Genomic DNA, 23,150 nt, shown 5'->3' with positions numbered 1-23,150 from the left:
TTTCCATTCTATTTTGACTTCAATTTAGAGAGTGGTATGCTGATATTTTATGTTCATTATACATCTAATTAGTATTTCAGAGGGAGAGTTGCATTGAAAGTATTGGATTAACGCAGGAAAGTGTGTTAAACTCCAGCAAGTAGTCAAATTTACTTTATTGGTTTCAATGGCAGTTTATTAAAATCCAATGCAAGGTACCTGCACTAATCAAAGAAAAGCAATCTATGACCAGCATATAAATTCAGACAAATTCTGTGCTTCGTTCATCCAGAACCAGTTTCCTGAATCATCAGTATAAAATCCTTAAACCTCTTACACATCAAAACATAATCTAGTAAAAACGTACAGACAGCTGCATTAAAAAGGATTAGCCTATTAAAAAGCAATTAATTTGAACCGCAGACATTTTGTTCTGAGTCTTCTGTGTCTAGACAATCTTGAGGTCTTTCATTGCAGATTCAAGGGTCTGAAACAGAATTAAACATAAGTAATCTTTAAGCACATTTGCATTTTGACCACTGCTTACCAACTAAATAATGATTATGAAATGCACAAGAGTTCAACCAATTTTACCTTTACATCCCAAATAGCCATGCCTCCATCCATACCAGTGGTGCAGAATTTGGCACACTTGGCTTTTCCCCCATTAAGGATTGAGATTTGGCTAAGAAGTGAACAACAACACAGCAAAATGTATTAATAGATCTAGGCTTATATGTTTATTGTTGTAGGTGCATGTTTGATATTGAAGTGTGTAATTTCAGTGTCACTAGTTGCACTGCTTAATCAAACTGCTCGCATTCCTTACGTAGATTTACCATTTGTTAGGATTTATTAAGCGGATTGAGTGTTGCAGGGGTCATAGATATATATATGGCAGGGATAACATTTTTGCAGGCCAAAACCCGGAAACTAGTTTGCAGTTGTTGTTTTTTAGCACTTCCAGGTTCTATCGTCCTGAAGTCAATGGGATTTTTGAATGGGTTTTTGGTCAAATACCTGAAATAAGGTCTGAAGTTAACACAAGTTAACACAGGTTGTTAATATGTAGCTAAATGGGGCAACAGAGGTTGTCGGGGACATTAAACGTAATCACACAGAACAGGTAAACATTTATAGCCTTAATGTGTTTATAATCGCTCTAGCAATCATTTCCAACAATTATTTTTAAGGTATAAATATATATATATTTTAAAATAAAGACTGCAAGAGTTATTGTAATATTAGTGATGGGGACGGTGAAGTCATTCGACCATGGTCATATTCGTTTTTTACTAATTTAGGCTTCAAAACTCTTAAAAATTGTGTTCTTTTGTAAAGTTTATCATGAAGAACAGGCTGTACCTGATGCTGTTCTTGTGCACAGACTCAAGGACTGCTTCCTTGCTGTCTACAGAGGCTTTCTTATCCAAGTTCTGGAAGCGTTCCCTGGCTGTCAAGCCCTTCTGAGCACTCTGTTTGGGCACGTCAAGTTTTCCTCCGAAAGACAGGGCCGCATTGTTTGAATCGTAGACAAACAACACAGGGTAGCAGTCGTGGCCCTGAAGAGATATGAAAATCAGGGGACAATCTAAACAAATTACCTTGGCATCAAGGTCTGACATCTGAAGATACTTACAGCTGCCACTAGGCTGTTCTCAGTAATGAAAGTCACGCACAGAAGAGGCAAGGTTTGAGAAGACAGACTGGTGGAGCTGGCGAGATAAAAGGAAATAATTGGGTAAATATTTTTTTTTTTAAAGGCAAAAATATGGAGGGGCATATTTGAAAGGCAATCCTCACACAGCAGTCTTTCCTCCCTCGGCCACTGCCACGGTGCTGTCATGGCTGGCCCAGGCCACGCGATTCCCACTGTCCGAGAAGCAGACGCCATGCACCCAACCTGAAGTACCAGTAGATTCGAACATGACCTCTCCAAATGGCATTTTAGAGCCCCATGCTGTTGGAGCAGGCTTCTCTTCGACTTCCTTTATGTAAGCAGAGAAGATCCTGGATGGGGATTTAACAGACGAGAAGTTCATATAACGGCCATATTCATAAATTCTAATACAGATCAGAATCAACCTAACCTGCATTTAAAGTCACATGATCCAGCAGCCAAAAGGACATTATTGGGGTGCCAGTCCAAACAAAGGATGGTGGAGCGGATGGGCTTCTTAATGTGCTTGCACACCCACCTAGAATAATGAGAAATTACTTAAGCATCTTAGATACACCCAGTAATAACAGATATTACGGGGTCCCAAACGTGCAGTCCCTGTCCGCTACGTCATTGTTTCCACCCCGTGGCACAAAAATACTATTAAAATTAACTGTGGAAAAATACCTTATATTAAATATCTTTATACCAACTGAATCTTATGATACAAGGTCTGTGGTCTCATAGTGTTTAACATTATGTACAGTTTAGCATTTTGATATAAATTTACATAAAAACATATTATATATTTTTAAAAAAATTCTTCATCTTTTAAATAATTTGTTGTCTTGTATTACACAATGAAATTAGATGACCTCTGTGCTGATTAATTTTCCGCTAATTTATTTTTTGTGAACTGGTATCTGTGCAAAGAATTGTGGGTGAATGAAGGATGTGAAGGATATACTTGATGCATCCTTCAAAATAAGCCGAATGAAGGACAATGGCTGCCATCCAAGGATACTTCAAATTGAGACGGCCTTTGAAGGAGCTTGAAGACAAGGCAACCTAAATATGCAGCCTTACTAGCACACAGCCTTCGAATTGAAAAGCACCCACTGATTCATTCAGTAATTGCACAAGTGAGTTATAGAATCATCCACTAAAAATTATGTGTTCAAAAACACTGACTCCTTCAGGAACTAAACAAGCGACCGTTGCTGAATTCGGAACCACATACTAGTATACTACTCTTAATTTTGCCATTTTTTTCCATGGCAGAAATAGTAAGAGTCTAATATACAGTATCAAATTCAGCATGTATGGTTGATTGAGTCATTAAACCATGATTCATTGAAAAACACGGATTCACTCAGGAATGAAACAAGTGAGTGAGTGAGTGAGTTATAGAATCATTCTTTAAAAAGATTAATTTAGGAATAACACCACCACTGTGTTGATCTGTAAATGTTGCCATGCATAGCTGTGGATGGAGATAGATCAAGCTACAATTAGGCAATTGTGTCCAAAATGTAAGTTATTCCGTATTAACAATGTTTATTGAACAATTGTATTAAAAGTGATAATATCACACTCACTGTTTGGATATAATTGCTTGCAACCAAAACAGCGATGTCTTAAATATATTGGATTGAGAGGTCATCCAAGGCTCAGTGCTATCACTTAATGTGTTATCATTTAATGTGTAATGTGCAACCTGTAATCCTGCATTGTTGTACTTGGAAGAGTCTGAAAGTGAAGAATCAATTGAGAAAGGTTCAACGCGGTTGGTTAGTACCAGCATCCTCTGCTGTGCATTTCTAGTCATTCTAAACACTGCTTTAATCTGAGTCATTTAGAAATAAGAGCGAGCCCAACTGCCTCATAAGTAGATTAACCATCATCAGCTTTTTTCTGCCAGAGAAGGCTTAGTATAATTTCTATTGCCTGATACTCACCAGTCATTTTCCTGCTCAAAATAGCACACTGAGATCAGACGTGAGCCACTGCCCACAGCAAACTTGTTTTCTTTAGGAGACCATGTCACACAGCGGGCAGCACGGTTGATCCTGAGAATAACCAGGGTTGGCTTCCATACGTCTCCCTTTAGGGTCCAGACGTATGCGTTACGGTCGGTGCCGCAGGTGACGATGCGATTGCTCTCAGGGGCCCAGTCAATGCCTGGTTGATGAGGAAACATCCTGGGTGACATTGTTTTGTTCACATCAATGCTCTGCGACCGTGTAGGTCAGATGAATTTTCTAAACTTACCAGTAACCTGGCCATTGTGCTCCTTCAACACATGGATTTTGTTCCAGTTGCTTCCGTCCTTCTTGTAGATATGGACTTCGTGGTTATTAGGACACAGTGCTATTTCTATTGGAGATAGAAAAATAAGACAAAAGTATTTGGGCTTGATGGTTTTGGAAAACAGGCTTATCAAGTTAGTACTTGTTTGTTTAAAGTTTATTAGTGGCACTATTGCTAACATCACTATTGGTTGTACTGAGGTTTAGGGGTGTTTTAATCTATTAAACTTTGAAATGTAAGGTTTGGATTGTCGACTATCATACAAAAGATCCTATTATCTACCATTGAAATGGACTACATAGGGACCAATGGGTCTTTTGGAGTGGTGAGAGACCTTAATAGTTAATACACCTTAATAGCATTGCAAAATCAGGCTACCAACCAACTGCAACACACTAATATTATGACAGGCATAATCCTGCAGACAAAATATGTTTCTGCAGAAAGGACCCTTTCCACATTTCCGGGGGTTCTCTGAAGCGGAAGTCATCATAGCAGGGTAAACTTCTATAGCAGTGAATGGGAGATGACATCAAATATCATTTTATATTTTCATTTCCTCCAATAGGCAAAGACAAAAAATCAGTGATAGCATTTCCACGACTCTCCAAATGATAGGAACAAATAGGGAGATTGTTTAAAGCAGTCAGAAAAGAGGAAGGTGTAAAATCTGTCGTCACTCCCTCGGCCTCAGTTTTAGAAACACCCTCGCAGCAGCGTTAATTATTTTATTTTTTTGTCATTTACTGAAAGGGTAATAAAACACAAAGTATAGCGTTATAAATGTGTATTAATTAAAAAAACATATATATTAAAAACTTTATAGATTTGCGATGTTGTGGAAATGCATTATCAATAATACCCACAATTGCATTCTTGGCAAATTGAGAACACGTGCACGCGACAGGAAGCAAGTGCGCAAGACCGTCTTAGGTCTGAAAAATGCCAAAGCTCAGTGGCCTTGACGCTCACTAAATCCATACTATCGCTTCTACTTCTGAGGGGAATTTGAGGCTAAAGGTGTATCCCATCATTCACATCATGTTCAGGAACTCACATGCCCAGAGTTTATTTTAAAGTGCAAAGTACACTTTGAAAAGCAAAATGTGTAAATAAAGTTCTGTAACAAGTGGATAATCCGACGTTTTCGGTAATCCGACGTTTGCAGTCTTCACACAAACACTTGAACACTTGGTCCAAAAAACAGAAATATAGCAAAGATTACAAGTATGGGAATTGGGACAGGCCTAATGCTGAATTCAGACACAGTGTATATTTCCTGCAACAGCAGATGTGTTCCCACATTTTTCATAGGTAAGCTAGAAAACACGCATGGTTTTAACAGCAGCAGTTAAACTTAAAAGTCATTCTCAGTCGTCTCATTTCCCCACTGTTGCTCTGCGGTCTGCTGAAGACGTATGACATCAGCAACAAAGCACCATTCATGGTAAAACAGGAAGTCTGGGGGGAATTAGTTATTACTGCTTCTCTCATCAGCATGGAAAGAAAAGCAGGGCGGCAGCAGTGAAAAGACACAACTTTGACATTTAGAATTTTTGCTTTTTCTTAAAGACAGAGTGTTTTTTTTTTTTTACTTAATTAAACCATAAAGGTCCTTTTTTGGCTTTTTGAGAGAAGCCACACTTAACTTTTAATGCTGAAGGACTCTAGCTGGCATCATAAACCGCAGAAAACCATAAAAACAAGAGTGCATGCTGCATGTATGTCCATGTTCTTTTCCAAAAGGAAGTGCAGCTTCTCATCCAAAATGCAGGTCTCAGCCGAATAATGTAAGCATTCAGTATAGGGTCTAATGGGCTCTCAAGGGCCAAATGGTGGTTCACATGATGGTTTACAAAAACAATAGTTAAAATTCAAGTAATATGGGTAGGAAGACAAACTTTTTGAGGAAATGTTAAACATTGGTTCAAAATCACAGTTCACGTCTCATTAAAATCTATCTTCAAAAGACGTACTTGATTCATGATCAAATGAGTTTTGGAGACCGAATCATTTGTATATTCAGCAATGATGCTCCCACAAGATTACACAGTTCAGATGCTGAAGGATATCTTTAGCCCTAGAGACTGGGAACTGCTCCAAAGATGCTGCGAGGAGTATGAGAACTTACGAGTTTGGTCCTTGTTCCAGGCATGGCAGCTGATAGGTTCAAGAAGAAAACTGTGATAAGCCATGATTGCTTTTTCCTGCAAATTAAAAATAGACGTAATTTTGAGATGAAATGGTAAAAACGTTGATGTTCAAGGTAAACCAAATTACAGGTTACAACATCTGATTCACTTCCGTATAGAGACATATCACTAAAATGGAGAACTGTAGAACTTCCTACTAAAAAATCTTGTTCATTTTCTTTCCTGTTTTTGACTTCGATCCCTGTAGGTCATACTTGTCTTTGTAACTGCAAACTTTTTCCCCCTCAATGTTTGTAGTAAATTAAAACCAGACCAGAAAGGAATTTGACAAAGCCAGACGCTCAGTTGTCCACTTACAAGAAAAACACATAAAACACCTCAACTATCTTAGCTTCCGTTTAAAACATGTAACGGTCCTCTCTGTTGGGGGAGTTTGCAGCAATGAGTTTTAAATGTCAGTTAGACCAGTAAAAACTCTTGCTACAGCTAAAAAGTCACAGAAACATACTTTCTAGATGTCATTCTCGCATGTTAATGCATGTTAGTGAGGTCACACAAACACCAGCATTCAAAAACTACAGATTGCTCCACCGTTGAAAAAAAAAAAATCTTCCAAATTCAGATAAACAAAACCATATGTTATTCTACTTACCCGGGAAAAACCGTAAAAAAACACAGAGATGTGTGGGGGGTTGACAAAGACTGCAACAGAAGCCTGAGTTCGTGGACTCTGAGCAGTCAACACAAACGCTGGCTTTGCTCTGAATGAACTAAAGTATTTCCTTGGTCGTTTTTCTCTTCAAATATGCACTACTTCCCCTTCCCTGTTAGAAGCATATAACCACTTCCTTGTGTGGGCGGCTGTCTGCTGGTGAGGAGGGTTTTCAGTTTAACTCCCTTTCACATTCTCCTCGGTTGTGTGGATAACGCTTGTTCTTTTTAAGCCCTGAATCCACATTTGATTTATGGTTACTAATAGTAACCATAGTGTTTCGAATGAATCCTTATATGCATGGTCATAGTTTGCAAAAACCGTTACATCAAAAACTGTACAGGTCCTTCTCAAAAAATTGGCATATTGTGATAAAGTTCATTATTTTCCATAATGTAATGATAAAAATTAAACTTTCATATATTTTAGATTCATTGCACACCAACTGAAATATTTCAGGTCTTTTATTGTTTTAATACTGATGATTTTGGCATACAGCTCATGAAAACAGAAAATTCCTATCTCAAAAAATTAGCATATTTGATCCGACCAATAAAAGAAGTGTTTTTAATACAAAAAAGTCAACTTAATTATGTTCAGTTATGCACTCAATACTTGGTTGGGAATCCTTTTGCAGAAATGACTGCTTCAATGCGGCGTGGCATGGAGGCAATCAGCCTGTGGCACTGCTGAGGTGTTATGGAGGCCCAGGATGCTTCGATAGCGGCCTTAAGCTCATCCAGAGTGTTGGGTCTTGCGTCTCTCAACTTTCTCTTCACAATATCCCACAGATTCTCTATGGGGTTCAGGTCAGGAGAGTTGGCAGGCCAATTGAGCACAGTAATACCATGGTCAGTAAACCATTTACCAGTGGTGTTGACACTGTGAGCAGGTGGCAGGTCGTGCTGAAAAATGAAATCTTCATCTCCATAAAGCTTTTCAGCAGATGGAAGCATGAAGTGCTCCAAAATCTCCTGATAGCTAGCTGCATTGACCCTGCCCTTGATAAACACAGTGCACCAACACCAGCAGCTGACATGGCACCCCAGACCATCACTGACTGTGGGTACTTGACACTGGACTTCAGGCATTTTGGCATTTCCTTCTCCCCAGTCTTCCTCCAGACTCTGGCACCTTGATTTCCGAATGACATGGAAAATTTGCTTTCATCCGAACAAAGTACTTTGGACCACTGAGCAACAGTCCAGTGCTGCTTCTCTGTAGCCCAGGTCAGGCGCTTCTGCCACTGTTTCTGGTTCAAAAGTGGCTTGACCTGGGGAATGCGGCACCTGTAGCCCATTTTCTGCACACGCCTGTGCACGGTGGCTCTGGATGTTTCTACTCCAGACTCAGTCCACTGCTTCCGCAGGTCCCCCAAGGTCTGGAATCGGTCCTTCTCCACAATCTTCCTCAGGGTCCGGTCACCTCTTCTCGTTGTGCAGCGTTTTTTGCCACACTTTGTCCTTCCCACAGACTTCCCACTGAGGTGCCTTGATACAGCACTCTGGGAACAGCCTATTTGTTCAGAAATTTCTTTCTGTGTCTTACCCTCTTGCTTGAGGGTGTCAATGATGGCCTTCTGGACAGCAGTCAGGTCGGCAGTCTTACCTATGTATGCGGTTTTGAGTAATGAAACAGGCTGGGAGTTTTTAAAAGCCTCAGGAATCTTTTGCAGGTGTTCAGAGTTAATTAGTTGATTCAGATGATTCGGTTAATAGCTTGTTTAGAGACCCTTTTCATGATATGCTAATTTTTTGAGATAGGAATTTTGGGTTTTCATGAGCTGTATGCCAAAATCATCAGTATTAAAACAATAAAAGACCTGAAATATTTCAGTTGGTGTGCAATGAATCTAAAATATATGAAAGTTTAATTTTTATCATTACATTATGGAAAATAAGGAACTTTATCACAATATGCTAATTTTTTGAGAAGGACCTGTACAGCCCAACCTTGGGATGCAAACTGAGAGCTGTAAATATATCTAGTTGCATCTGAAAGCCAAGTTGTTTCCTGTTAGCACGGAAAAGGCTGTCGATCTCAGTGATACAAAGGCATTGAATCAAACAGAATGAGACAACATTCGCAAATGGTGTGTAGTATACGTCATTTATTTCTAGCAGACCATTTACATAAAATTCTCCTTTTAATTTAACTCCTCTCAAGTTCCCCAGGAGGGCCAGAACATCTTGATCACCCATCACACACTCCTGTGGTGCCAGCTTTGGCATAGATTTTTTTAATTAAAAAAACAAACAAAAAGAAAACAAAGATCCTAACCCCCTTTTCCATTAGTGTTTTTCTGTTTTTAAGAGTGTCACACATCAGTTCACACCACTGCTCAGTGCTTTTTTTATTTATTTAAAAACTTTCAGAAGTGTTATCGGAAATCTCCTTGTTAGTGTTCAAGCTCCATTGCTTGTGCTGTGTCATGCTAGATCGGTGCGAGTTTTACATGATCCGCAGGCCCTGGATTGTAGACTCTAAGGTCTGTGGAAAGAAGTAAGCAAACATGGTAATAAATCAGCTTAACTGTGACGCAAGGGAAAAAAATGGAAGCAATTGAATGGCATAAGTGTTAAAGACATCTTTAAAAAAATAAATAAATACAAACCTTGAAATCCCATATGGTCATTGCTCCATCAATTCCTGTAGTGCAGAATTTACGACAATCTCTTTTGTCTCCTTCATATATAGACACTTGGCTGCAAAGTAAAAAAAAAATGTTTTGACTGTGCACAATTACAAAAAACAAACTAATAATAATTTATATATAAAGTTAAAAAGTTTGGGGGTCTGTATGACTTTTTGAAATAAATTGAGTAAAAACTTTGACTAATTTTTTTAGAGTAAAAACAATAATATTGGGAAAAAATTACAAATTTAAAATAACTGTATTATATTTTTAAAATGTGATTTATTGCTGTGATGACAAAGCTGAATTTTCAGCATCATTACTCCAGTCTTCAGTGTCACATAATCCTTCAGAAATCATTCTAATAAGCTGATTTGCTGCTCAAGAAACAGTTACCATTATTATCAATGTTGAAAACAGTTATATCTTTGTGGAAACTGTGATAGTTTTTTTTATGAAGAGAAAGTTCAAAAGAACAGCATTTATTTGAAATATAAATCTTTTGTACAACAATGCAAATGTCACTTTTGATCAACTAAATTAATTAATTGAATTAATTTGTAAATAAATAAATCAAAAAACCTTAGCCCAAACTCTTGAAAGGTGTTTATATATAATTTTCAAATAAATTGGCTTACGTGATGCTGTTCTGATGCAGGGTTTCTAGGGTGCTATTGCGGTCCTCAGTGGTGGCCCTCTTGTCCATGTTGCGGAAGCGCTCCATGGCAGAAATGTTGCGCTGGATGCTCTGCTTTGGAATGTCCAACTTGGATATGAAGGTCAAGGTTCCACCATCATCAAAACTGAACAGCATGGGGCAGCAGTCGTGGCCCTAATGGAAAACACTTAGGATTAGGTCCTGAAAAAGGCAGTCGCCTCTAAAGAACAACACAACAAACACCTTCAACCAAAAAAAAAAAAGGGTTCTTACTGCTGCCACAATGTTGTTCTCAGAAACAAAAGTCACACTCAAAAGGGCAAGGAATTCTGTCTTCAACTGACTTGGCCTGCAAAACAGATATTAGTCATTACTAGTTAGCATGACATTACAACCAGGGCGGTTTAAAAAGTCTACACCAGCAAAATAGAAATCATTTTTTTCTAAACACGCCAACCATTTCCAATACTAACGTTGAGCTTATTGTGGGGTCCACTACAGTGACAGTGCTGTCATGGCTGACCCAAGCCAGTTTGTTCCCACTGGCTGAGAAACAGACGCTGTGAACCCATCCTCCACATCCTGCCCCGCCAAACTCTGCCATCACCTGCCCAAAGGGCATCTTGGACCCCCATGGGGTTGGAGCTGGTTTCTCATCCACCTCCTTGATGTATGCAGAGAATACCCTAAAAAACGAACACAAAAATATGATTCAGAAAGCAAATAAAAGGTTTATTTCTTTGCTTAGAGACATTGACAGTGTTAACAAGCTTCAATATACAAAGTCGCACCTGCATTTGAAGTCACATGACCCAGCAGCCAGAAGCACATTATTTGGATGCCAGTCTAAACTGAGGACAGTTGAACGTATGGGCTTCTTGATGTGTTTACTAACCCACCTAAATAAAAAAAAAAAAGTTATAAGACCATTGAGGCAAAACAATCAATGAAGCCCCAATATGTGTATAAAACTGTGACCTACCAATCATTTTCAGACTCAAAGTAGCAAACGGATATGAGTCGTGCTCCGCTCCCCACTGCAAACTTGTTCTCCAGCGGAGACCATTTCACAAACGTGGCCGCACGGTTGATCCTGAGAATAACAAGGGTGGGTTTCCACACGCCGTCCTTTTGACTCCATACATAAGCATTCCGGTCCGCTCCACAAGTCACAATACGATCACTTTTAGGAGCCCAGTCAATGCCTGGATAAGAACAAAAAAATTGGCAACAGGCCATTTCAACAATGTTTGTGAGTAACTTAAGAAATATAACATTCAGTTTGCAGGGACTTTTACCTGTGATGTGCCCATTGTGTTCTTTTAATTCATGAGCTTTCACCCACTGATTTCCACTTTTCTTGTATATATGAACTTCGTGATTGTTTGGACTGATAGCAATTTCTGTTATTGAAAAACAAAACATGAGATGGGCGTAAGTTCAAAATAGATAAAAGCATGGATACAGTCAACATCTATGAATAAATAGCAATGAAAAGGTTTCTTACGGGTCCTGTCCCGGTTCCATGCGTGGCATGTGATGGGTTCCAACAAAAACTGGTGGAGTGACATTATCTTCAAATAATTTGCACCTCAGCCTGAAAAGAAGCATACCCAAATTTGATTGCTATGCCAGTAATATTATAACTAAGAGTATACGTTTTGGGTGAGCTGTGTTTAGTTTTGATTTTTACATTTATTAATTTCATAGCAGGAAAAATGTAAGGTTTCTCTAACTGGTGGGCTGGGAGCAAAAAATTTCTAAAAAATTAAACTGAGTTTATTTTGTGTACTGTGAAAAGCAAAATATTTAAATAAAGTTCTGTAAAAACTTTACTTTCAATTTTTGAAGTGTGTGCCATTGGGTAATCCGAAGTTTTACACACGCTTGGAGTCTTCACACAAACACTTGAACACTTGGTCCAAATAACAGAAATATGAATAGCAAAGACTACAAGTATGGGAATTGGGACAGGCCTAATGCTGAATTCAGACACAGTGTTAAAAATGTAAAACCCGGAGTGGAGCTGGAGCAGAGCGATTACGAAAGCCAGGAGGGGAATCTCTGGCTGCATCCGAAATTATTTTGAATAAGTAGCCTAATTACTTCATGACTGCTAAAAAGTATGTTCTTTATATTATGAGTTTGTTGTAGTATCAATGTAATCTGGACGTTACATTTGCCATGTTGTCATTCTCATGTGACCTACCAGTGTCAGTTATGTCGCTTCACTGCCATTCCTAAATCCTCTCCCGTGGCCTCATGGGATAGTAAAGTGTCCATCTTATGCACACTTCAAAATCTTGCAGGAAGAAGTAGATCTGGGTACTTATTGACAACTCTTTTATGAGTACAGTAAATTCGTACGCACTTCTTTTGTCAATTAACTGTATAGTGGGCAAGTATGGGATATCGGATTCAGCCACTCTCTCTCTCACTCTCTTACATGTTAATCCAGTCGCTTAACGTTAATGTTTGGCTTCTTTTTCAACTATTTACATTGGCGGAGAATAAATATACGAATTAACTGGCCGGAATTTTACTTAACATTAATTATTTTCTAATTTAAATTTTTTGCGAGTGCGGTAAAAGTACCACACTCGCAATAGTAGATAATCATGCACTAGAATTTAGTTGTGAATGGCTTCATACGTTTCAAAAACAGTGTAAACCAGCACTGATAAATTTGCATGCCAAGTATTGCTAATTCACAACCATCATGTCCCCAACCACAAATGCACTGTTTTTGTGTGTGTAGTCATATACTAAAGCAAGAAATCGCCTGTTCAACCGGCAAAACCTGATGACGGCTGTCAGTGACCGGTTTTAGGGCGTGGGTGAGGCAGAAGATCAATATCTGATGCCGTGGGCTTCTGTTCGGGAGCTGTCTGTCTGCTACATTAGCCTAAAGCTAACGCGAAAAACAGATTTATTTCAAGTAAAATTACACAGAATGCAGGAAAAGAGACGCCGGATTTAAAGATAAAGGTCTGTAGCACCTTATACAACTGTAAACACGGTTATAATGCGAGTGAAGTTACACAATGTTCGTGGTCTGTTACATTTGAGGATCAGGAAGGCCTTGCTCAAGATGCCGGTTCAGTCCGCTCCCTGCTGTCGGAAAAAGGCATGACACGGGCCTCATTTACCTGAACAGATGTTCCGCTTCTTGTGGAAATATTCGTAAGGATGTTCGCTCTCGGTTGTTCAGCTGGTGGACGGACTTGAATTCGCGGACTCTGGACAGTCGACACGAATTCACTCCGACTGCTCTCTCGCTCCCTGATTTCGGCCTGTCAAGGAATCCAGGAAATGGCACACATCTCAGTGCGCATGCGTACGCACGGCAGAACGGTGGGCGTGTCCGTGTGCAAGTCATTCAGAAGACAATGGTGTGGGATGGGAGAGTACGAGCAGGCCAGGTTTCAAAAGAGTGTGCAAGTTTCAAACTTAGACGGATTCAGGTTATTCTTATTATTATGTTTCTGATAAGGACTCGTCCTTATGAATCTGTGCTATATTACAATGTCGTTGTATGAACTTTTTTTGCTCAAAATATGACCTCTCTCTCTTAAAAGTCATTTTCTTGTACATTGCTGTCTCACCATCTTTGATTAATGTGGGATGGATTCTGCACACTTTCATAAATCTAAAATATAGCAACGGTCACATTACACAACATTCCAAAATATTACAATACAAAATTGCCATTCAAATGTTTTTGGGGTCAGTAATTTTTTTTTTTTTTTTTTTTTTTTTTTTTTTTTTTTAAGAAATTTATACTTATATTACGCGAGGATGCATTTAATTGATCAAAAGTGAAAGGAAAGACTTAAATTGTTACAAAAGATTTCTATTTCATATAAAACACAATTTCATTGAAAAGTGGGGCCAAATGTAACAGCTTTGGCCCCTTTTTGGTTTCTTGAAGGTCTCACTGTTGTTCTTATTGTCCTGCTGTATCGCCATTTCATTCAAGTCTGACTGCATTTTGTTCCTCAAAGCTTCAGCATGACCTCTGACCTCTTCCTCCAGGTTAGCTTAGAGGAACTATACTCTGATGTTGTTTCCTTTAAAAAGGGATCACTTTTGAGCAGATAAAATGAGAAATTCCTTTTGAGTGTATTTTAAAGGGATAGTTCACCCAAAAATGAAAATTCTGTCATAATTTACTTCCGCTCATGTTGTTTTAAACCTGACTTTAAACAAAGAGTTTCTTTGTTCTGTTGAACACAAAAGAAGATATTTTGAAAATTTTTGGTTTCTGGTCCCCATTGACTTCCATAGGAAAAAAATACAAATTCAATGGTTGATGGATGTAATTTTCTGGATTGGTTGTTCTCTTTGGATCTTCTTTTCTTATGATAACAGCATCAAATAAAGAAAGATCTAGAGAAGCTTCAGCAGGTAAAGAAAGCCAGATATTACTGGTCAAGTAATATCTGTCTTTCTTTACCTGCTGAAACTTCTCTAGGTCTTTCTTTTCCTTCTGTGCCTTGGCAATGCTTTCATCATTGGTTAAGGTCTCCTGTCCGAATGCTTTGAATCCACGCCCTAAAGAGCCACAGCAGGTATTTTGGAGCCAATAAACTGAGTAATTTCAGATCATTATATTACTTTATTTTAATTCGTCAATCAATAACATGTGTTTGCTTGATTTCACACATGGTAACAGATGTGAATGGAATTCAAAGCCATATTTTGATTGCTTTCAACTGTTTTTCCTTCTCTGACTTTGCCAGCGTCGTCTCCTATCCTTCCAAGTCCATTCTCAGGTCCATTAGTTTGCACTTTTGAGCACTTCAAGCATTGGCAGGGCTCTTCTCCTCTAAAGGCACTTTCATAATCTGGATATCTGTTCCTTCATGCTGATATTTTGCTTCATAAGCGCTCCTCAGCTTCTGCAAGTGTATTTTTTTCCTAAGGATATAAAAATGCAATTCATTAAAAATTAAAACCACACAGACACAGTCATATACTCTTTTTCTTGGCATCACTCTTTTCTCCGGAAATAGTGATACATTTTTAATCAAGTTTAATATTCTTGACCATTTCTGTTGTTTTCTCCAGAGCAGCTCACAGCTTCTCTTTTTTAGCCTTTATCTTGTTCTCTTGTAGAGCTACTTTGAGCGAAGGTTTAACCTGAAAATAAAACACTGCAGTTAAGAAAAGGATAGAAACGAGTGACTTATTTTATTTTTTCACAGTGTGCCGAAGGAATTTTCTAAATGAGGACATTTCTGAAATAAGGAGAGACGAAGGGTTAATAAGTATATTAAAAGAGAGCTACTGTTTAACAGGGACAACTGCTTAAACTGAGGTCTGTTAGGAAAGCCTTTTGGAAATGCAGATTCCCTTTAGGATGCCGTTACAGGCCAGTTGCCAGGTGCAGGATTAAGAATGCATCTCAAACATCTAAACACTGAAAGACTGAAGCCAAAACACTGGGTGTATACTGAAATAATAACAATCTGTGCTGCTTAATGGATGTGCATTGGTGAACGTATTTGAGTATATATATATCAATTTTAAAAGATACAATTAGGAGAAGGGAGAATCAATGAATTATGAACAATTGCCATTTTGTGAATATCAAGTATTCATGTAATCAATAAAAACATAACTGTGATAGAAAAAAAAGAATAAAGTATGAATAAATATGAACATGAATAAAATGCACGCCAAAAAAAAACAAGATAAATAAAAGAATAAAACATGGATGTAAATGGTCTGATTGTTCATTTGGCGTACTGCGGTGTGGTCATCAGTTTATTCACCTGTCCTGTTGGGAGAGCCAAAGAAAATATCTTAAACAAGTGCATGTTTTGGGGGAATGTTCATGCATATTGTTATACTTATATAGGACACTAGTTCCTATAGAAAGCAGTCTCGAAGGAAGAGCGGGGTTTTTTTTTTTTTTGCCCCTGGTCCAGCTTCCTCTGCTTTGAAGGGCTGAGCCAAAAGAGGCAAGGATGACTGCAACAGGCCCACCACTGTTTCATTCAGTGGATCTTTGTATTTGTATGGGCATCCTGCAATTTCTGTGTCCCACCTGGGATGTGTAATCAAAATGGGACATTCTTTTTTCCTTTGACAATCTGGGCCTCCTCTGGACATTTTTTACATCCTATAGCTTTAGGAATTTGATTTGCCCAGGTGATTGTCATGAGCAGCTTTGAGGTGCTAAATTATTGTATGGCAATAATCAGTCAACTCATAGCTCTTAAAGTTTTCACTAAGCTTAGCAGTGAATTCACATACATTTCTCCTACAATAAATATGTCATTGTGATTCAGAAGAACTGCCTTAAGTAGAAACTGATTTAATGCACTTGTAATATTTGCATGTTGTTTCAGGACATGATGGAAAAGAGTTCTAAACTCCTGGCCTAGAACAGGGTGTGATGTTCCACAGAGGACATCAAAACCATTTGCTTGCCTTGAAATCTGAAGCTGGCTTTCCTCCAGTTGCTGCCAAGAACTGCATTACCTTTTTGGTGTTCTTGGTCTTGCCGGCACCAATTTCTCCACTAGGAATATGTGATATTTTAAAGGGGCATTCGACAACTATTTCAACTTAATAAAACCGTTTAGAAATCATTTGGATGGTTTAATAGCCTGTTCTGGTGAGAATGGTGACTTTCCCCGCTCCCCCCAACGTACCCAGGCGGAAAACCAACCTTGCAACATAAGGATTAACGTCCCTGTAAGTTGGAAATAGGAAGTCTCGTGAGAAGCAAGAAACACAAACTGCTTTACGGCAATTCGACATAAACACACACGCCGCCCTCAATGTGTATGATGTAATACTCACCTCGGTAGACACAGCTCCACACGATAAAGTTGGCCGGCTCCGATAATAACAAATGCACATGAGCAGCGGTAGAAAGGGGGAGGAGGAGCCGCAAGTGAGTTTTTTTATGACATTGTTGTGAAATATACGCCCCACAGCTGTAGGGGGAGCTCGTTGAGAAAACATGCGACAACAAAAGTGAAAATCAGCGAAGAAATAGCTAGAGTTGCCGAATGCCCCTTTAAAGCTCATCACTGTTCTCCGTACAGAGCAATGGTATTATTTCTAACACACAATGGCTGTTTTAGAGCTGGTTTCACAGTTGGTATTTATTATTAATTAATATTAGTCTAATTTCATTCATTTTTGAGACCACGCATAGTTGAATGAAGAAAACACAGCATTCTTAACACCCAAAAAAATCATATACATATATATATATATATATATATACTCAACTAGAAACGGTGATATTAAGTTCTTAGATTTGCATTCATGACTTGGTTATTAACGATTAAATCTAGATTATATCCAGAAATCTAGATGTATATTTTTCTATTGATTAAAAAAGTGGATGAGTTGCCCAACTGAGTTATATTTTGTAAAAAAAAATATTTTGTAAGATGATTATTTTCAATATGCACCACTCACAACACTTACACATATACATATATGTATGCAAGCATGTATGAAGGGTTCACCAAGAGTGCTAACACAAGCTGTGAACACACATGCTGCTCCCTGGATACACAGAAGCTGCTCTGCATGGCAACATACATTAATTAGGTATCCAAACTCTGCTGTATATTCTGAAATAGCTAAATTTGTCTTCTAAAAGGGGACATGAACTGCATGTTCTTTGAAGTCCACTTATAATGTTAGCAAGATTTTTACATTTAAAAACATCCTAATTTAGAAGTAATAAGCTATTTTCTATCCTGTTTTTGACCTTCTCTTTCAAACACTCCACTTGTGCCGCATTCAAGTATTGGCTAACATTTTTTCAAATTTCTCATATTTTATATTACAATAATTCCCCTTTAATATTAAGGTCTATAAATAATATACAAATAGTAGGAATTAACCTATAAATAGGCCTATAAAATCACCAATTAGCAGAACCATTTGAACATAATTGAAGAATTTTGGAGGACTGAAGCAACATTTCTATAGCTGTAAATGCAAAATGCATTGAAGAGTCATTAATGAAAGGTGAACCAATTTTAATTTAACTATGGTCTATTTTTGTATGATAATATACTTTTTGAGTCTGTGAGTTTTCATTTGCATAACATATTATCCACTCACATAAAATAGAGAGAAAATACTAAAGGTATAAAAAGGTATTTTTTGACTCTCGAATGCTAATTATTGGTCACAACCATGACAACTGAGAGAACAACAGCCAATTTGCTTTCCAATTTCCACCCCAACACATTCTCCCTCGACACATGTATATGTAATATTCTAATACTTTTTGTTAGCATATTTCATTGCCACTTAAAGGAATTCTTTGTCACTTTGAAACTGGCACCCCCTTCCCACTCGAAATTTCTACCGAGGGGGAACTTCATGTGAATTTATTCATTCACACACTTTCATTCAATTCCTTCTCTACTTCATCAATTGTTCAGACAGTTCGATTTTTTCTTCTATAGTTTCAGAGGCTTTGGCTGTTTCAGTTGGCAAACAATCAAATCCTGCATTTATCACATGTTACGACCAAGAGATGGCAGAAGTGAGCTACATCAACATCTCAATTGATTGAGAAAATTAGGCCAAAAGGGTGTCTACTCCATCTGTTCATATTTTATATTTGGGGTAGTTTCCAGCATATGTACCACATTCTAAAACATTCTCACATATATAATTTGTTGTGAATGGTGTTAGACTTCCTCGATGACTGTTGCTGTTCTCAGCTCATGTCTGGCATTTAATTATAAGCCCTTGCAATCGCTCTGTAAAATCCAAAGCACACAAATACTAAGACTTAATAAGATAAATAAGACCTAAGATTAATTTTTACTCAAATCAACTAACTGTCATAACATTATTATTGAGAAACCCTTTGATGCAACAAATATGTTAAAAGGGCAAACAATATATAAACACTTAGAAGAAAAGTTATTGAACCTTAAAGGGTTCTTTCAGGTATAGAACCTTTTAGGGGTTCCCATCCTGGGATAATTTTATGGATTTAGTTTTAATTCATTCATTTTATACAATATCGTGTAATGTTATAAAACATTTTAAGTAAATATAAACGAAAATATTACGACTTAAGCATCTTGTAAACATACTTTACTACTGTAAAAAAAAGTTGCTGACTTAAAAAGTTGCTGACAAACTGACTTAAAAAATGAGTTGAATCTTGTATAACTTAATAAGTTGAAAATTGCTTAACCTATTTTTATGAGTTAAAGCAATGTAAAACATATGTTGTCATAACTTTCCATATAATGTTTTACTGAGTAAAATTTAAAATAAACCGAAACAACTAAGTATTATGCAATCATTAAGTTTTAAGGCATGAAGGATTCTTTAAAATTGAATCATAATTTTTTTGGTTCTATATTAACCCATTGAACCTTTTCTAAGATAGTTGTTAATATAGTTGCAATAGCCTATATTTGTTTTAATTTGCCCATAGTCACACTGGATTTTCAAAATGAGCAATATCATGATCAATATATCTGCATGAGCAGATGAGCTCCGAAGTGTCGAGCCATAATTACATGACGTCTTAAAGAATTGATTAATACATTGGAATGTTTCCATTTATTTAACATGTTCATTTTTGAATTGTGCATCATTATTGCATCCCACACAAAGAACTGATTAATTGCATTAGTATTTGTTTCCATTTGAAAGTCTTAAGATCACATACATTTCATTCTAATGCCAAGAGCACAATGCTTTTCTTCTCATTAAAGTGGTGACGGATTGAAAAGGGTCAGTGTGTGGCCTGCCTCCCTCATTGGCCTGCTGTTTATGTGTGGATTGGCTTTTCTTCTGCACAATTAAATGGCTCTATTGTTTCCAGTTGCTAAAGTCCTCGAATCCAGTCCTTTCCCCTACTGCTCAGATCAACCTTATTTGCTTCTACCACATGACAACATCAAGCGACAATAGGAATCATGCAAATTTAATGTAACTCATCATCTGGTTAGCCTATATTACAAGTGTCAACAACAACGACAACAATCAATCAATCAATCAATCAATCAATCAATCAATCAATCAATCAATCTATCTATCTATCTATCTATTAAATATATAAATCTATCTATCTGTCTATCTATTAAAATATATAAATAAATTAAAAATTAATTCAAATACTTTTAATGACATCAGCCTGCGTACTTTTTTCATGAAGTAATTCAGCTTTGGACAACATCAAATCGCACATGACTAATATCCTTTACATCCCACAATCTACTGCCAGCGCCAGACGGAAAAGCGCGCGCACGCCCAAGCGCGAGTACGTGCACGTTCCGTGCGTGATGTCAGAACGCCGTTGAGCTCAAAAAAATGTTAGCCTGTGTTGTTAAGTCTGAAAGCTACCGGGGATTTGCCAGACGGAAATAATACCGTTTTATCGCTTAGAAACACATGCACTACCCACATATTAGCGTAGCGCGTTTTTATACGTTTTTATATCCGCTTGAAGCCGGCGTCTTGGGTTTATCCTGAGAGAAAGTTCGTTGGTTATTTTGTGGGAGTGATGTCGAATCCTGGGACTCGAAGGAACGGGTCAAGCATCAAAATCCGACTGACAGGTAAAACGACTACAAATAAGCTCCTTTATTGTTTTCATTTAATCTATACGGAGTTAATGATCATTTAATGAGTAATGATTATACTTAGTTAGGTTATTATCGCAGTGTGTTTGTCGTTCATGTGTGTGTGTGGAAGGCTAAGCGACTGACTATCCTGCTAGCTTCTGCTGGGGCGAGTTGCAGCAGTCTGGCTCTTCATGCTAAACGCATGCTAAGACGATAAGCAGTTCTTTATTTCATCAACATTTCTATAAACCGCACAATCGTCCGTGGACATGCTTTATTTTCACTTATGTGAACGTTATCAGCCGAAAGCAGGTCCTTGTGGATGGTTTGTTAGGTTGGATTAGTCAAAAATCAGCTGAATATTAACCGGATGAAGATGGAAGCAGAGGCAGCTGTTCTCGCTTCCCCTCATCTGGATGGCTGTCTCTGTTATATATTAAGACATTAAGACATACCATCATGTGTGGCAGACTGTTCGTTAATATTTTGTGTTGTGTCTTGCTTATTATATTTGCTCACTGAAGCAAGTTAACAAAGGGTTACAGTGCTTGATCTTTATATGCTTGTATACCGTTTCACAATCCACTGATGGGGTTTTCTTGGGGAGGATTTTTTTTCCCTAACGTTACTCTTTTGAAATCACTTCTTGCTTGGAAATGAACAGGATATGATTGATGCATACTGATCTCTATGATATCATCACAGACATAGTGACAGTGCCCTGAAGAATGGGATTTACAGTTGCCTCTGTAAACCAAATCTAGGCTACTGTTGACATATCAGTTCCTTTTAAAGTGTCTGTGGAATAGAAAGATTAGTAAGTATTATTGCAAAAGCACACGTTATGTGCTTTGTATCACATTATAGACTCAGCAGGGTCAAGGATAGAGGATACTCATATGTTTCTTTTTATATATCTTTGGACACACTTTACAATAAGGTCCTATTAGTTAATGTTAGTTTATGCATTAACTAACTACAATTACCTAACAATGGCAATGCTTTTGTTACAGTATTATTTATCAATATTCGTTCATGGTATTTAACAAATTCCACTTGGTTAATGTTAGTAAATATAAGCTCAAGTCCATTAAAAAAATATGAACAGATATGGCTTTAGATTTTAATGGTGTATTAGTAAATTATGAAATTAACATTCACTAAGATTAATAAATGCTTTATAAGTATTCTTAATGTAGTTAGTTTATTTTAATCAATGTAGTTAACTAATGTTAGATTAGAAACTAATGCTTTTTCCTGTCTTTCCTTTTGACCGTTGATGTACGCCACTAGAACAAGTGGATTACATCTTCATGTTGTCATTTAAATGTGAGAAAGTTCGAATTTTAGCTTGACATATTGTTTCTTTGTTTTTTTGTTTTTTTTTCATCGCACATGACCCACTATTTTGACATCAAACATACAATGAACTTCTTTGATGGAGGCGATGATAACACCATATAAAGACATGGTTTCCGCACAAACAAGATAGCTCTGAATGAGCTGGTCTTTATTTTACGCAGATGTGTTTGTGTCTCACAACATCTCCTCTGTGAGCACTTGAGAGTTTGTTTTTGGAAGAGATGTCCACAGCAGAGGTGCAGAGCTTTGGGGCTGCAGACAAACCCAGCGCCTCCAGCTGTGCTGCTCTCCCCCCTGGGCCCATGAAAGGAATTCTAATTGGACAAGGAATGTCTGTCTCATGCAACAATGAGTGTTGAATCTCTTCAATGGCTGCCTCACTGTTTAGTATCGCAGGGCGTTTAAGTCCAGAGGATTTGGGTAACCAAAAAAAGCTTGCAAGATTTTTATCTGATAGTATCAGTCGATTCAGCAGTGCTCCCTTTAGGCGTTTGGGTGAGAGAACATTATTTTTCAGTTTTGTTCCAAGCAAAATAATGCTTGTGTTTGGTGATATGTTTTCAGTTGTTTCACATAAACTGATATCCTTTTAGTTTGTGTAAATAAGAAGTGCGTCTAATCTTGTTTCTATGCTAACTGAACATTTAGGAAGTCAGGGAATTGTAATGAATGTAGTGATTCTGATTCCTTTGAATGATTCTAGTTCTTCAACGATTTCTTTAAAGGGAAAGTTCATGTACTTGCATTCATGTTGTTCCAAGCCTTGACTTTTTCATCTGTGGAACATAAAAGATATTTTGAGAAATGTCAATGAGAAATGTCCCACTCTAGAAAGTCATACATGTAGAAAGTTTGAAACGACATGAAAATTGTCATTATTTACTCACCATTTGTTTTTGGGTGGACTATCCCTTTATTAATTCCTTTAGTAATTTTTCGTATATTTAAGTTTTTGTGTGTGTGTGTGTGTCCGTTAAAGCGCAAGAACATGCAGAAGATAAATCATTTTGCTCTTTGAGAACTGTAGATTTCTCTTTCACCTCTTCGTGTGCTGGAATGGTTTAAAATCGCTTGAATGTGTAAAGAAAAATGTTGGCAAGAAAA

General features: G+C 37.6%; 3 protein-coding genes across 5 annotated transcripts in view; 1 reads left to right on the top strand and 2 right to left on the bottom strand.

The window, feature by feature from the left end:
* Positions 1-140: 140 nt before the first annotated feature.
* Positions 141-6,958, bottom strand: arpc1b (actin related protein 2/3 complex, subunit 1B). 2 transcript variants are annotated; one of them, XM_077213308.1, is made up of 10 exons: positions 6,755-6,958; positions 6,081-6,156; positions 3,911-4,015; positions 3,598-3,820; positions 2,070-2,177; positions 1,783-1,989; positions 1,619-1,694; positions 1,345-1,541; positions 574-664; positions 141-466 (listed from the first exon to the last, which is right to left on the bottom strand). In XM_077213308.1, exons 2-10 carry the CDS (start codon positions 6,142-6,144, stop codon positions 428-430), a joined length of 1,110 nt encoding a protein of 369 aa, XP_077069423.1. In that variant the 5' UTR covers positions 6,145-6,156; positions 6,755-6,958; the 3' UTR covers positions 141-427. The 2 variants fall into 2 exon arrangements, with proteins under 2 accessions (XP_077069423.1, XP_077069422.1); XM_077213307.1 differs by lacking the exon at positions 6,755-6,958 and having other exon boundaries at positions 6,081-6,200.
* Positions 6,959-8,904: 1,946 nt separating this feature from the next.
* On the bottom strand, positions 8,905-13,453 carry arpc1a (actin related protein 2/3 complex, subunit 1A). Its single transcript, XM_077213306.1, has 10 exons — positions 13,257-13,453; positions 11,615-11,704; positions 11,406-11,510; positions 11,090-11,312; positions 10,899-11,006; positions 10,581-10,793; positions 10,381-10,456; positions 10,088-10,281; positions 9,429-9,519; positions 8,905-9,304 (listed from the first exon to the last, which is right to left on the bottom strand). Exons 2-10 carry the CDS (start codon positions 11,676-11,678, stop codon positions 9,266-9,268), a joined length of 1,113 nt encoding a protein of 370 aa, XP_077069421.1. The 5' UTR covers positions 11,679-11,704; positions 13,257-13,453; the 3' UTR covers positions 8,905-9,265.
* Positions 13,454-20,378: 6,925 nt separating this feature from the next.
* Positions 20,379-23,150, top strand: part of smurf1 (SMAD specific E3 ubiquitin protein ligase 1) — a 45,252-nt gene continuing 42,480 nt past the window's right edge. The window contains exon 1 of one of the 2 annotated variants that reach the window (XM_077213292.1): positions 20,379-20,678. In XM_077213292.1, coding sequence (XP_077069407.1) covers positions 20,624-20,678 — 55 coding nt within the window. In that variant the 5' untranslated portion in view covers positions 20,379-20,623. The remainder of the gene's footprint in view (positions 20,679-23,150) is intronic. The other variant, XM_077213291.1, reaches the window with a different exon arrangement.

Source organism: Siphateles boraxobius, unplaced genomic scaffold, assembly GCF_051911475.1.
Source record: "Siphateles boraxobius isolate OS27281-9 unplaced genomic scaffold, OSU_SipBor_1 66, whole genome shotgun sequence".
NCBI classification, from domain to species: Eukaryota; Metazoa; Chordata; class Actinopteri; order Cypriniformes; family Leuciscidae; genus Siphateles; species Siphateles boraxobius.
This window is presented reverse-complemented; position numbering and strand designations above follow the sequence as displayed.

Bases quoted from the DNA above. Each gene is read 5' to 3' on its own strand.
- arpc1b (XM_077213308.1), bottom strand. From the start codon at position 6,144: ATGGCTTATCACAGTTTTCTTCTTGAACCTATCAGCTGCCATGCCTGG. The intron at 3,821-3,910 runs GTAAGTTTAGAA...CTCATCAACCAG, and splicing joins GCACAATGGCCAGGTTACTG to GCATTGACTGGGCCCCTGAG. The intron at 2,178-3,597 runs GTGAGTATCAGG...TCATTATTCTAG, and splicing joins TTTGAGCAGGAAAATGACTG to GTGGGTGTGCAAGCACATTA.
- arpc1a (XM_077213306.1), bottom strand. From the start codon at position 11,678: ATGTCACTCCACCAGTTTTTGTTGGAACCCATCACATGCCACGCATGG. The intron at 11,313-11,405 runs GTAAAAGTCCCT...GTTCTTATCCAG, and splicing joins ACACAATGGGCACATCACAG to GCATTGACTGGGCTCCTAAA. The intron at 11,007-11,089 runs GTAGGTCACAGT...TTTTTTATTTAG, and splicing joins TTTGAGTCTGAAAATGATTG to GTGGGTTAGTAAACACATCA.